Below are 14,128 nucleotides of genomic sequence, written 5' to 3' on the forward strand. Positions count from 1 at the left end.
TAATATCCTTTGATATTTGTTGAATTATTTTTTTTGTAATTTGATCAATAATTTATGGTTGACAGACCTGAGTGTAAGCGGGTGAGAATGTGAGTGTGCCAGCTCATTTTCAAGGATGATAGGAAAATTTTAGTTTTAAGATTCAGTTTACAGCTTTTCTGGTTGGATGATGTAGCTTTTCCTTGCCCAAACAATAGTCACAAACACAAATCTTGAGTCACAGTTAATTCATCTGCAATTAAATATGACAGAATATTCTTATATTTGTCAACATAAAGTTGCATGATATTTTACTAATGGTGTGCTTGTTTGAATAAATTTTAAAGCAGGAAATATACTCCATGCAAATTGAAGGAGGCTTTAGGGCTGTGATGGGTGTGATAGGTGTGGTCTGAAGTGAACTTTATAGAATTTAATCCCCATCCAATGATTTTTCTGTCCATTAGAAAGCTGTTTTGAATAATAAGAAGGTTGAAATTATATATCCAGTAATATCTTAAAAGATTTTAAAAATATTTCTTGTACTTTTTCAGCCTTTAAGCAGTATTGTGTTTTGATGGCATATGTTGTCTTTTCAGTCAAGTGTAATGCTCAAAAAATATAGAATTGACACCCACTTTGCTGTTAATGATTCATGAACTTACAGAACACTTTAATTTATTATTATACAAAATCAACAAATGAAATTACAGCTTTTGAAACATATAATCAGAAGTCATGCAATGGTAACAAAATTGCTGTTTGCAGTAGGGCTATGCTTCTAAAAGCACTGCAGGGTGCAAGGAGTCTATTGTCATACAAATCAAGGGCGACAAGTTCTTTGTGACACACAGTGCCCCACGAGAAAAGTTTGTCATGTGTGGCATATAGGCCCTTCTATAGTACAGCCCCAGATAAAAAGGATTAGATTCTGACAGGTGACAGGAGACTCTGGGGGATATATCTGTGTTTAACTGGGTAGTATACAATTAACAATATTATGCCTTACATGGACAGAAAAATTGCCAGCAGCTACACAGCAAGACATATTTATTTGGGACTTACTTATGATGTTCTTGTGTCCCTCTCGTTTCTGATGTTGTTAACCCTCTAACTCCCAAGATCTGTTTGTTAATTCTCTCCTCTAGTTACTATACATTTCCTTGTAAATTGGTTATGAGAATGTGGTGCTAGATCAAGATAGCAACTTCTACCCAATAAGTTTGAATATTCTCATTACCTGTTTGCTGAATAATGTATGGATATTGTAGGGAGAAGTTTCATGTTAATCACTTCTGGGAGTTAAAGGGTTAATTAACATTAAGAGAGCCAGGGAGGAAAGCAAATATGTCTGGGAGTGTAGCTGTGGCACAATTTATTGCATTACCATTGACCCACTTATAGGTTTGTCATAATTAAGGCAAGATGTTTTTGCCCACACAATGTCTCTCCTGCCATAAGTCTGAATGGGTATCAGAAAAGCTGTCTGGAAATCTTCATGATTTGCTGGAATGGTTGAGAGGGGGAGGGAGAGGGGAGGGGGGGGTGAAACTTGCTCATGGTGGCTCATGGGAGTTACAGGGTTAAAGCAAAGCAATTCTAAATAATACTTAATTATGAATTTCACCCTTGAAACTGTAGTTGCCTGATTTACTGTTTGTAGATCTGCTACATCATAACTGCTGTGACAGGACATTGTGTTGTAATGAAGGGTTAGATAATTATATGCTTTAATTCTAAAAAATGTCAAAATTTCTCAAATAACTTTTCAATTTCACAGGGTTCGTGTAGAGCACTATGTCCATGACAAGTCATTTAAAGAAAGAGTTAAATTCTATTTTGTAACTGATCAAAGATCTAGTAAGTGATATTAATAACAAGAAATCAAATCACTCTCGACTTGTTAATACATGCACTAAAATTAACATTAATTTCATTCAGTACTTTTTTGTGACAATTAATTGTGTCAGTTCTGCATATAAATTACACTCTTTTTTAACTTAAACATTTTCACCCAGCTTGTATATTGATTCCTAAATAAGCAATCTAATTTGATATTGATAAATTACCTAAAAAAAAATAATTGCCAGTCAATTCTTAATGGCTTCATCCTTAATAGGAAGTGAAGGAAAAAGATTGTCATCAGGGCACTTCTCATGTGATCAGATCATCATTTTACTACTGACACTACTTTTACCAGCAACTAAACCTAGCTGGATTGAAACTGGATTGAATATTAAACTGAATAATGTGAGAATTGCAGAAACTTTAAAAATGTAAATGGAAAAAATGATACGTTAACACAAGTTCCAATCCAAAATTCCTTAAAAGTTTAAGAGGTTAAAATAACCCACTAAAGGTTAACAACACATGTTAATTAAGGACAAAAACTATACCTTGTTTCATCAACCTGTTTAGTTTGATATGTCCACCTAAAATTTATCCCAGTATTAACAGCTTCGATCAATTGCTTAACCAGGTATAAGATGGCAGATATTTCGCTTCATCCTGAAGATAGTGTCATGTGTATTGTATGTTGTACGAGGCTGCTATGACTTAGATCCAAATCGAGCTGGTGGGTAAGTACATGGCCATTTATTAGTATTTTACTTAAAGAGCTTCAAACAATAATTATCTTCTTCACTTGTGAATAAATGACTTATTTGATCTTTAGTCAAGGTTCTAATCTTTAAAGGGGTGCATGAACACGGCTGTTTAGAAAGTGGAAAAAGCCCTCTGTTGCTTCTAGGGAATACAGTCAAACCTTTAATAAGCAGTCACTTATTACAGGTTTTTTTTTATATACTTGAAAGCACAATGCACGATGATTTGAGAATTTACTTTAATTATTGCATAATATTGATTAAATGAATGAAATTTCATTTTTGGTCCATTAATATTCATATTTCTGGTCATCCAAACTCTTAATTACCTGGAGTACTCAGCCCAGTCCCTGTGGGTCATTATAATTGAGGTTTGACTGTACCATCAATAAAGACTTCAACTTTTACCAATGTGATAATGATTGCACTCACTTGTTTTTTTTTTATTTTGACCTCAATTAACAGATCTGGTTGTCCAGATAACAGAACTGCCAACCGTGAGTGGGCTTGTCCTGTATATCATGAAGGAGAGAAGTAAAGTTTTATATTCTGTATTTTGCTTTAAAAAGAACATACTTGAGTTTCATACATCACGGCATTTAGTACAGAATTTATTCGAAGGAAAATAGGGTTCACCCTTTACACCCTAACATCAGTATTCATATTCTCCATACTGTTCTCTGTACATTTACCAAGGTGCTGACAAGGAGAATTTGTTTAACAATCAAAAGTTTCTTTTTTAGTTGGCAATCATTTACTTTATTCTCAGGGCATTAATTGCTGTGATTCAGTTGGTATTTTGAAAGGAGAAATTAGATGCTAGTCACTCCTAGGGGTTAAGGGGTTAAAGGACAGCCAGGGGAATACTCTTCTTGTCTAAATTGAATTGTAGCAATTACAGGGCTTAAAGGTCATTTTTTCTAAAAGTCACATTGTGGCGGGGCCTGTCATTGTAATATGGTGGCCAGAAAAAAAAAGTTTAGATGCTAAAGAATAACACATCATATCGATGGGAGGACACTTCTTGTAGTATTACATAGACTTCTAGTGAGGAAAAGAAAGGTACAGGTGCAACACTTTCAAATGTTTCATTTTTTTAAAAATTTTTTGGTCACCAATTAGCTGCTTTTGCTGAAACTTTAGTTCCTGAATATATTTTTCACTTGGCACGGTGATAAAAATGGTGACAGCTTGCATCACTGAATTCTAGAATATTCTCTGATCCTCTGATCTCTGATGTTTAATTAATATCTTAGGGCTTTGGCATAATAGCATCTACTATTTCTCGCTCTTGCAGTTATTGGTGGTCATTGCTATGGGTTGAAAGACCCTCTTTGATATGGATTGTACAGGTAGAAGTGGAATCAGTGTCAAAATCTTAGCAACTATGCACCGACCCCTCACCTAACCCAATATCAACCCTAACTTGTTATCAGTGGACTGTTTTTGGGTTAGGGGAGGGTAAGGTGTGCAGTTTCTCAGATACTGATATTGAACCTACAAGTGTATGTTAACCAGTCACATTCTTCTGATCTGGTCACATGACATTGGTAACCAGGCTGGTTTAGTTGGTGGGACACAGTTTTTCTACTCTTCAATTGAGACATTTCAGCCTGAAAACTAACAATGCCAGGGGAAATTTAATGTTGGGTTACTAAGAGAAAGATGGTGTGTCCTCTCAAATTTTATCTTCTGAAATGGAGCTGAAGTGCCCATACCTAAAACTCCCTGTTTTCAAACTTTACTGGACCAACCTAAATTCTCATTGAAACACATATTCATCATTTAAATGACGGGAGAGCAGTGAGGGAAGATTGAGATTTTGAAGAGTCAAGGCAAGCCATGTCTATCAGGATGATATGAGGAGGTTCTTAATATGTCAAACTTTCCAATTTACAATGTATGGCTTAAAGACTTTGAGTGAACATGAAAACCACAAGGAGCCAGGTGGAACTTGAAGCCAGTCAACATCACTGGATTATTTTCTTTGTTTGATTTGCAGACAATCATTGCAGTGTACAGTATACTGGAAGCAATCTTACTTAGTTATTTGACCTTCAAGGTACTGTCAAGTAATTCTCCATATTAATGCACATGATTTGAAAGACATTTGATTTGTTACTCATCATGCAATGTTTATTTATCATTTATTTCCTTTTTTCCTAATTTGTAGGGAGGTTCTGTCATTGGTCAAATTGTAAATAGTCGTGTTATTGCTGAGATTTTGCTAGGAATGCCTTTCTTAATATCTGTAAGTATTATTTATAAATGTATAAGAGTTGTCAAAAAATATTTGAAGAAATCTGTCCATTTTTCATAAAGATTTGAAGTGTTTGTCTTTCATTGAAATACTTTGCTTACTAAGCTAACTAACATTCTTTTGCAGATATTTTATAGCAGACTAAGAAATTTGTGGGTACCTCTGTTTTTGAATATTTGGCTTGCCAAGAATGCATTAGATGCAATGCTTGTAAGTATAACTGATTATTGTAGGGAAGAACTTTGCATCCTTTGCTAATTTTAACTTGATGAACACATGTTCATTCATAACATGCACCAGACCTACATGTACATGTTTGTGCTCATGCAGAATTGACTTTTTTCGTGACCCTTTATTGCTTTATAGAATGATCTTCACCGACTAGCTCTGCGTCAGCAGTCAGCAGTATCCCAAAAAGTTCTTGTAGTGGTTGGAACTGTGTTATGTATATTATTTACTGGGTAAGTCTTAATGATAAGAATGTTATCACCTTAGAAGTTATCAGTTTGGTGTGGGAAGAAATTGAAATATTTCTGGATTGAAAGTATAATACAATTTTTTTCTGTACTGTAATTGCCTTTACAAATGAATAAATTATTCAACTGTTCATATTACAGAATATGTGGTATTCATCACCTTGAGAGACCTGCTTCACAGTGGAGTTTTTTTGTGTGTATCTGGTTTGTGATGGTGACGTTTAGCACAGTGGGCTATGGTGAATTCACTCCAAGTGACTGGCCAGCACAGACATTTGTTATGATAATGATTGCCTGTGCTATCATTATGCTACCTATTGAGGTGAGGATCTGTTGAGGGAGTAAGGGAACACAAAGTTGTATGGTTTAATTGTGTACTGATAAGTGGAGAATTGCCTTGCAGATGGTGTGCATTGCAATCAAGTGTTGCAAAACCAAAAGTGCTCACAACAGGCAATTAGGAACAAAAGAAAATGTCTCTAAGAGCAGATAAAAACTTCAAGTTAAAACAAGATAACTGCATCAAGTGCAGGAAAACAGATGCAGCAAAACTTGTATTGCTTAATTCTGATTAGTGGAAAATGTGGTGCAACTTTTAAGACCAATTAAAATGCATAGCAAAAACAATACCAGATGAAACTTAGGCAGATTACCTGATTGTGATTGAAAATTTGTCCATTAGATAAACTGTACATTACAGACCCTCTGATGGGTGGTTGGTTTTGATATGTCAGGGTACACAGCAGGTGTAGTGCAACAAATTGGTGCTGAGTTTTGAAAATGTTGATGAGATATTTCCACATTTAGCAATGGAAAGCCTTGCTGATTAGATGGTCGCCTCTGGCTTCAATATCCATTTTTTAAATACATTTTGACACCACCTATGATGATCTGTGACCTATAACTGGACAAACACTTGGCAAAATAGAATGCATTCCCTGATTCAGTCCCTTAGTAGCTAACAAAGTTAGAAGAAATACAGAAAAGCTTATAAAATTGCTTCATATAGGAAAAGTCTTTCAGTTTGCCCCTAGGCAATTACTAAAAAATAAGAAATTTAGCCTAGATGTGCTTCTTGGGAGTTACTTCAATTTTTGTTAAAGTGAAATTTAATTTGGTAAATTATCTCTGAAATTAAGTTTTGGCAGTCTTGAGGGTACTCAGGAGAATTTAGAGCACTGGTAACCTTATCAGTCTATAATGATTGCTGTAAATTTAATTTTACTTTTTTTTAAAATATTTTTGAAATTTTGAATTCTTTTCTTAGTTGGAGCAGCTGGCTTTCTTGCTGGTCTCTCGTCAGAAAGAGGGTGGTACATTTAATCGCATGCTGGCTGGTTCTGAAAAACATGTGGTATTATGTGCAACAATACTCCGGCCAACTATGCTGATTGACTTCTTGAATGAGTTTTATGCTGATACCAGATTGCAGGTTTGTTCATTTTCTCTATTAGTTTAATGACTGCATGTTCAATGAAAGATCTGAAATTGCAGGTAAATTAAATAAATACAAGCATAGATCAGGTTCCCTCTGTGGTCTGCTGCTGCACAACTCTCTCATTGTTCTCTTTGCAGATAGTTTGTATCCACGCTTCTGGGATTTTAGTTTCACTGTCCTTGTTGATTTTGTTAGGGTGAAGTCATGTGCGAATTGCCAATTGACCTCATTGCCTGAAGGGGATTAGTAGCATTCAATCGCGATCCACATCTGAAGTGACCACATCATGAAAGAAATTATAATTATATTCCCCTTTTTGAAGTGATCTATAGTTTTTGTAAGCAGTGTGTCATGATACATATTAAGTCCAGGATCATAGATGAAATTAATGACTTTTCATATTCACTGGGTTCACTTGTGATGGACTGTTCTGACTAGAAAGCTAGCAAAAGTTACTAAAGTTATGAGCTATTAAGCCTTCATTGTAGCTTTTGCTGTTGTCTTATAGGATGCCCATGTGGTTTTACTCTGTCCATCAGAGCTTGACAGCACACTGAGAATTCTCCTACAGGTACCCCATTGGTCACAGAGAGTCACGTTTTTAAAGGGATCTGCACTCATTGATGAAGACCTTATAAGAGCCAGGTAAGAAAAATTGCTTAGATGTGTACAAAGTGCAAAGGGTTGAACTCATGGCAACTAATCATCAGTCCAGTGAAGAGCAAGTTGGGGGGTTGAAACCCAGGACCACCTGGTCACAAGTCCAGTGCCCCAGTGCCCCAGTGCCCCAGTGCCCAGTTATACTCTGGTGAGCCTATTTATTGCCATATTGCGATGTTTAATTTAATTTTATGCTTTATTCTTAGGGTTGAGGATGCTGAAGGATGCTTCATCCTTACTGACAGATATGCAGATGACAGAGAGGCTGCTGTAAGTTGAAATGAGGATCATGAATGGTCAATTACTGTCCTTCTCTTTCTGTCTAATTTACTTGCAGGTTAAGCAAGTGATGAGAAATACTTTAGTCCTTTTGGCAGAATATTTTGGTTTTATGGTCATGAAAATTCCAAGGAATTAATGAATGTTTCTTCCTAAGTGATAGAGAAATCTCGTAGATCATCAGCCCATTTTTATGTGAAGGTACTGTGATGTGGATGTTGTGAATGAAACATCTGATCTCTTTTAGGACAAGCACACCATTTTGAGGACATGGGCTATTCAGGACTTTGCTCCTGCTACTCCATTGTATGTACAGATCCTCAAGCCAGAGAACAAGTTTCATGTCAGCTTTGCAGGTTAGAGAATGGATATTCCCATCTTTTGAATATTTAATTTAAAGCCATTGTTTGTGGATGGCCCTTACTTGATCAATCACTAGTGAGAATCCTAATCATTAAGAAAATGCCAATTTGAGGCCAATAACTTTTTGTTGACTCAAGTTTCTATAGTGCTAGTTACTAAAATCAAATTTCTGTAGAGCTATTTACCTAACCTCTTAACTCCCATGAGTGACCAAGAGACAATTTCTCCTTACATTATCAGCACTATATCAAGCAGACAAGTGATGGGAATAAAGAAAAATATCAATTGGAGGCTAGTAGTTGATTCAATACAAAATTATCTGAAGTAACATATTAAGAATTGTATGGAGGGCAGTAAGAAAATTTATCAGTGGGATCATGAGAGTGAAAGGGTCAAAAGCATTAATTTGGCTTCCATTGTTTTTGGAAAATACAAAGAAAATTGTTCAGTTAGCATCGGTTGGTATGAGAGCACAGAGCCTGTAACCTTTCACAGTTGGTAACTCTTTCAATTGATATTATTGTGTTATTGTTGTTTTCAGAGCATGTTGTCTGTGAAGATGAAGTGAAACATGCCCTCTTGGCTAGTAACTGTGTGTGTCCAGGAATTTCCACGTTTTTCACTCTACTTCTTCACACCCTTCATGAACAGTAAGTGAGATATGCACTCTTATTGATTATTCTTACCCTGGAATGTGTGTAGAGTTTCTGGTTGCCTGCTTGCAGTTTTCAACAACATTGCCATCATGTTTTTATTCTACTCACTGATTAGATTGATGTATATTGCTAATCTGCCTTTAATTTTTTTGTCAATTAGGAGTGGATCAGAAGATTGGCATGAGATGTATGGTAAATGTGCGGGAAATGAAATTTATGACATCCGCCTGGGGGACAGCAAGATCTTTAGACCATATGCACAAAAGACATTTATGCATGCTGCTTTTCATGCACACAAGAAGTGAGCAATGACTTTTTTTGATTACTGTGAAGTGGTAGTCCTCAAATTTTTATCATCATGTGAAACAGGGAAGTTCCAGACAACTCTTTGGTCGGTTAATTAAATGGATTCTAACTTTTGTCAGGGTTTCAGACAATCAATGAATGTGAAGATTTCTTTAGAAGTGGACGTTTCCACCATTTGCAAACTTTTCTCTTCCAGATATGGTGTGACACTCTTTGCAGTTCGTTCAATTGGAAAAGGTTCTCGTATTCTGTTAAATCCTGGTCCAAACCACAAAATGAGTACTGAGGATAGATGTTTCTACATCGCTATCTCCAGTGAAGAAGACACAGCATTTAAAGCCTACAAAGAGCCAAAAAAGTCAGTCAGTTTATTTAAGGGAAGCTTTAGGCACAAGAACGATTCATTTATTACTGCAAGCTCTGTAGCTCTTGAGCTGAATACCGACTCTGTTGAAGCAGGTAATACTTAGAAGTCACAACATGTTCATGTTCTAAATTATAATCGATCAGGTGTTCTGAAGAAAGGATATTACTTATATCAAAATGAGCATACCAAGATACACATTCAGTATATTTTGTTTTGAGGAATGAAAATATAGCATTATTACCTTCTTTTGTAAACAGGGAGTTTCAACCTTGAAATGTCAAGAGTATTTCCCAATTGACAATGCCTCATTTTTTGGTATGAATTTAGGTGTTCAAATGCTAACACACTCATTCCATTGTTTTTGTTTTCAAATGAAACCTATGTGGAGTTGTGCCATCAAATTGATAGTACAATAATTTCCGGGGATATTTATTTGATGTCTATTGTTTTATTTTTTGGTGTATCTCCTCTAAAAATACCAGTTATTATCATTTGGGATGCTTTCCATTTTTTTTTCTCCTTATGCTTTTTTCTTCAAGCATGAAGTGTGATTTAATATTGTTTATGTTCGGGAGCTATGATGACCATTTTCGCCCAAATGGGATAGACTTTGGGTCTTGTCTGTAATGCTGATGAAGGCTTTACTCTCATTTTAGTGGGGATTTTGCAAGGGGACACATTGATCTCTCTAATTGTTACATCCACAGGCAAACCAGCACACTGCAATTCCATTTGAGTAATCAGATAGTTGCTAGTATTCTCTTTTAGAAACAATTGTTATTTTTCTTAATCTTTATGGTGACTTTCGGTGAGCTTAGACCATAAAATATTCATTGATGAAATTTCTAACCAGTGGTTTAAGTTTATGATAATGGCCACAGATTAACCAGATTTGACCACAGCCTTACCATTCTTCTTCAGTAGGACTTAAGTACCTAGACGAGGCTCCTGCTAATGGTGTTGGACATGCCAGCTCCACTGATCAAGTGACATCATCTTCATCAGTCAAACTAGAGCAGGAAACTTCTTCCATGAAACCATCACGAGGATTTAAAGAAGTCGTTTTTGACATAGCAGACTCAAGACGATCATCAAATTCTGTGTATGTACCCAATGAATCAGATTCCGAGGAGGAAGAACACGAAGAACAGGAATTTAGTTTGCTGGATGACACCAGTAGGATACCCAGGTAATAAATAGAGGATATTTTTCCTGTTATGATACTGGTAGGAATTTCTTATGTATTGTGTAATGTTTAGTTATTTGAATTTCCAGCTGCCATTCTCTGAGGAGGATTTTGTTTGTTTTGTTTAGTTTTGTTTTTGACATGCAAATCCCTAAGTAAGGTCTTGACAATTTATAAGTTCTTGTAATCAGGGAAGGACGAAGCTGGATTGTGATATCTAACTGGAGAGGGAGAAAACCCATCTTCCACTTGGGATAATAAAATATTGCGTTACATTTGGCAAGCTTCACATTGAACTTGACTGTTTTCCTTTGCTAGTTATGTGGCTGGAGTTCCTCCTTGTTCTTTGTATATTGGTCGCACTCCTATTAGATGTCATCTTCTGAAAACTCCTAAAAAAGTCTGCTGTTTAGGGCTCAGAAATGAGGTAAGCTTTATGATCTAGCTGAACTAAATGCTTCTGGAACGGGCTTCATGTGATTAATGAGTGTCAGGGTTATTAAGCCCTATTTCTATAAAAGTTATTGTAACTTCGAATACTTTAAATTATAAAACTATTTCTTGATGAATATTTTTGCTTTTAGGAATTCGTTTATAATTCCTCCTCGGGAGGGTTTAAGGGAAATGAAACAGGAAATAAAAGAAGAACAGTAACTCGAGGAACAGGTCTTATTTAACTTACCGCACTCAAATTTCTGCGGGAAAATCATGTGGATTTTGGGATTTGTTTTCAGGCCTGTTTAGACCGTGATCTGAATGACAGTGCCAGATTACATCAGAGACAAAAGGGAGCTATCATTGTGGCGTCACCTGTAGCCGAAGCTGGATTGTACAACTTTATTTTGCCCCTCAGAGCTTATCAGCGGCCCAAGTGCACCCTTAAACCCATAGTACTTCTCCTGAAAGAAGAGTAAGTACCAGTTTATGGTATTTTATATAATAGGCTCAGTTATGCACGCATTCTGATTGGTTCTCACTTATGATCTATTGGAGGACACGTATGATGACGTCATCATTAAATTTTTTTTAATTCTTTATTATATAAAACAAATAGATTCCAAGTTGCCGTGTTTCTGTTCAGTGATAGATCACGGAGGACGTCAAAATGTAGTAAGACGACTTTTGGCCTGAATGTATTGGAGAAAAAAGAAATCGAGAAACAACTTGTTTTTTCTATCTTTACTGTCACCGCTGTAGTTTTGGATTGATTCGTTTCTGACTGGTTTTATTTAGATTCTTTCTTACAGTGAATCTCTTGGTTTGAAAGAGCTACAATGGGCATTTGCAATTTTTTTTTCTTTTGACCCTTTAACTTCGAAGAGTGTCTGGCTTCTAATTCTCCCAACAGTATTACCCATAAATCAAATGTAGAAGTTATGAGAGTGAAGGAAATGATCACCTATCTAAGAATCTCTTGATTGTCAAACAAATTCTTCTTTTTAGTGCCATAGGAAATGTGAAATGAACAGTGTGGAGAACATGAATGCTTATTTAAGGGTGGAAAGGGTTATTCTTGCTCGTTCCTCTTCGGTTTACTCTAATATTTGTTTAGGTTCATTAAGCAAACTGTCGTCTTGACATTTACTTCTACTGAGACTAAGTTCTCGTTGACACTGCAATTGATTCGAGTCGTAGCTATTACCTGGTCTATTGACAAATCATTAAATGTTTATTGATAATTATGATAAATATCATATTTTTACGTATTCTATTTTTTTGGAATACGTCACAAGTGTACATGAAGCTACAGTTCACAGCTTATTTGAAGGAAACCTGCGTTTAATCTACAGGCCCAGTGAAGACTTCTTAATGGCTGTGCGTCACTTTCCCATGCTGTATTATATTCAAGGAACCATAAATAGGTAAGAAAAATCCTTTGAGCTGCAAGTCGACACAACCTCGTTTATTTGCTTAAGATGGAAACTTGTTATTTGTTTCACTTATTTGCTGTCTTTCTGCTTTTAATGCGAAAGGTTAAATTGAATTAATGATAAATAATTTACTCGTTAGAACACCGTTTGAGTGTTGCAAAACTCAATTCGAAAGAAAATATGACTTGTGGCCACTGGGAACTCATATCAAATACAGTTCATGTAAACAAAATTTCGTGTGGGAAAGCAAGAGTGAACAATTTGCGATTGATTTAGTTTTGCCACTCAGATTGGTCGAAAGGATGGCGCGAGTTTTGTAGACCAATCACAGACCGTAGTGAAGCAAAACCATTGCATCCCTGAATTACTTTTGATATTACTGTATTGAAAATTACTGAATGATTTGCTTTCAGTCTGGACGACCTTCTCAAGGCTGGTTGCCTTCATGCAGACAGTATAGTAGTTGTAGGCTATCGATCTCAAGGCCAGATGTATGACGAGGAACACATGGCAGATGCCAGTACCATCGTAGAAGTGCAGAGCATCTACAGGTATGAGACAGTTGTACGTTATCGTGATCAATATCAGTATCTGGGCAACTGCCCACCTACCGCTCCCCTAATCCAACATTAACCCCAACTTGTTATCAATTGACTGTTGTTGAGTTAGGGGAGGGGTAGGTGGGCAGTTGCCCAGATACTCAGATACTGATATTGATCCCGTTATTGTGTACTCTTGCTACAGAATATTAAGGCCAAAGCATTTTTCTAATTGCGTTTCTAGCAACTGAATGGATCCTAGCTAAGACGGACGGTTAATTTTGAGCGTTGTTACGAAATAACAATGTGATATGCCCTGCCACAAGCATGGGACAAATAAAAAATTCCGATTCCTCTCAGAGGAATCGCATCCTGGACCTTTCGCTCTCTGACGCTCTACCTCTGAGCTACAAAGAACTCCACAGCTGGCCGGGCCTTAGGCCCTAATCGTACTTTCTCTTTTCTTGGCTGGTGGTTTATGCGTTGTCGCACCACGACTTTCTAACTTCAGTGAAGCTTCTTACCGGCTTAAGAGATTATTGACGACTAGTTTTGCCAAGGGATTGAAAAGCTAAGCGGCTGAAGACTTGCATTGAAACAATTTGCTCCAAAACCTTTTTGTCCTTTGCGCTTGTGTCCTTTGCGCTCAGTGATATCCTTTGCGCTTGTGTCTTTTGCACAGAAGTGAAGAAGACTTTGTGTGAGTTAGAAAATTTTCTCGCTAACGCTGAGATAATTGAGAAAGTATGTAAGTCGACAACTTGTGGTGAAACAGATTTTTCCTTTGGCAGGTGTTTTCCAAGAGCGACTCTGATTGTGGAGCTGACACATGCGTCTAACATGCGCTTCATGAAGTTCAATGCCGATGTAACCCTACCTCCTGGATTACAAAGCGAATCACTTGCTAGTTTTAAAACACGGAGCTTCAGAGAGAGTGTCAAGGTACTTTAATAAGTCCTTGAGTTAAAATGCTAATCGTGATTCATCTCTGTTGTTTGAATATTTTGACTCTATAGTCTTTGCTCAAGCTTGTGAAGTTTGAAGCTCCCCGTGATTGTTTTTTTGTTGCAAAATGCAGACCACCTTTGCTTGGGAGAGAGAAGAATTTGTCCATTTGTCTGCAGACCAGGTTTTAGATTTCGCCG

At 36.5% G+C, this 14,128-nt stretch overlaps 1 protein-coding gene across 10 annotated transcripts in view; it reads left to right on the forward strand.

Annotated features, from left to right (window-relative positions):
- The window catches only part of LOC113673768 (potassium channel subfamily T member 1), a 29,700-nt gene that overhangs the window by 10,802 nt on the left and 4,770 nt on the right, over positions 1–14,128 (forward strand). For 4 of the 10 annotated variants that reach the window (XM_027190209.2, XM_027190206.2, XM_027190208.2 and 1 more), the window contains exons 3-24: positions 1,760–1,839; positions 2,459–2,558; positions 3,048–3,116; positions 3,880–3,934; positions 4,585–4,644; positions 4,756–4,833; positions 4,969–5,052; positions 5,209–5,303; positions 5,460–5,640; positions 6,586–6,750; positions 7,265–7,401; positions 7,623–7,686; positions 7,943–8,051; positions 8,600–8,708; positions 8,875–9,015; positions 9,217–9,479; positions 10,309–10,576; positions 10,892–11,000; positions 11,308–11,483; positions 12,364–12,435; positions 12,858–12,995; positions 13,775–13,925. In XM_027190209.2, the coding sequence (XP_027046010.2) occupies positions 1,760–1,839; positions 2,459–2,558; positions 3,048–3,116; positions 3,880–3,934; positions 4,585–4,644; positions 4,756–4,833; positions 4,969–5,052; positions 5,209–5,303; positions 5,460–5,640; positions 6,586–6,750; positions 7,265–7,401; positions 7,623–7,686; positions 7,943–8,051; positions 8,600–8,708; positions 8,875–9,015; positions 9,217–9,479; positions 10,309–10,576; positions 10,892–11,000; positions 11,308–11,483; positions 12,364–12,435; positions 12,858–12,995; positions 13,775–13,925 (2,704 nt within the window). The remainder of the gene's footprint in view (positions 1–1,759; positions 1,840–2,458; positions 2,559–3,047; positions 3,117–3,879; positions 3,935–4,584; positions 4,645–4,755; positions 4,834–4,968; positions 5,053–5,208; positions 5,304–5,459; positions 5,641–6,585; positions 6,751–7,264; positions 7,402–7,622; positions 7,687–7,942; positions 8,052–8,599; positions 8,709–8,874; positions 9,016–9,216; positions 9,480–10,308; positions 10,577–10,891; positions 11,001–11,307; positions 11,484–12,363; positions 12,436–12,857; positions 12,996–13,774; positions 13,926–14,128) is intronic. The other 6 variants (XM_089202536.1, XM_027190207.2, XM_089202534.1 and 3 more) reach the window with 3 other exon arrangements.

This window comes from Pocillopora damicornis, chromosome 4 (assembly GCF_964200805.1).
Source record: "Pocillopora damicornis chromosome 4, jaPocDami1.2, whole genome shotgun sequence".
NCBI lineage: Eukaryota > Metazoa > Cnidaria > Anthozoa > Scleractinia > Pocilloporidae > Pocillopora > Pocillopora damicornis.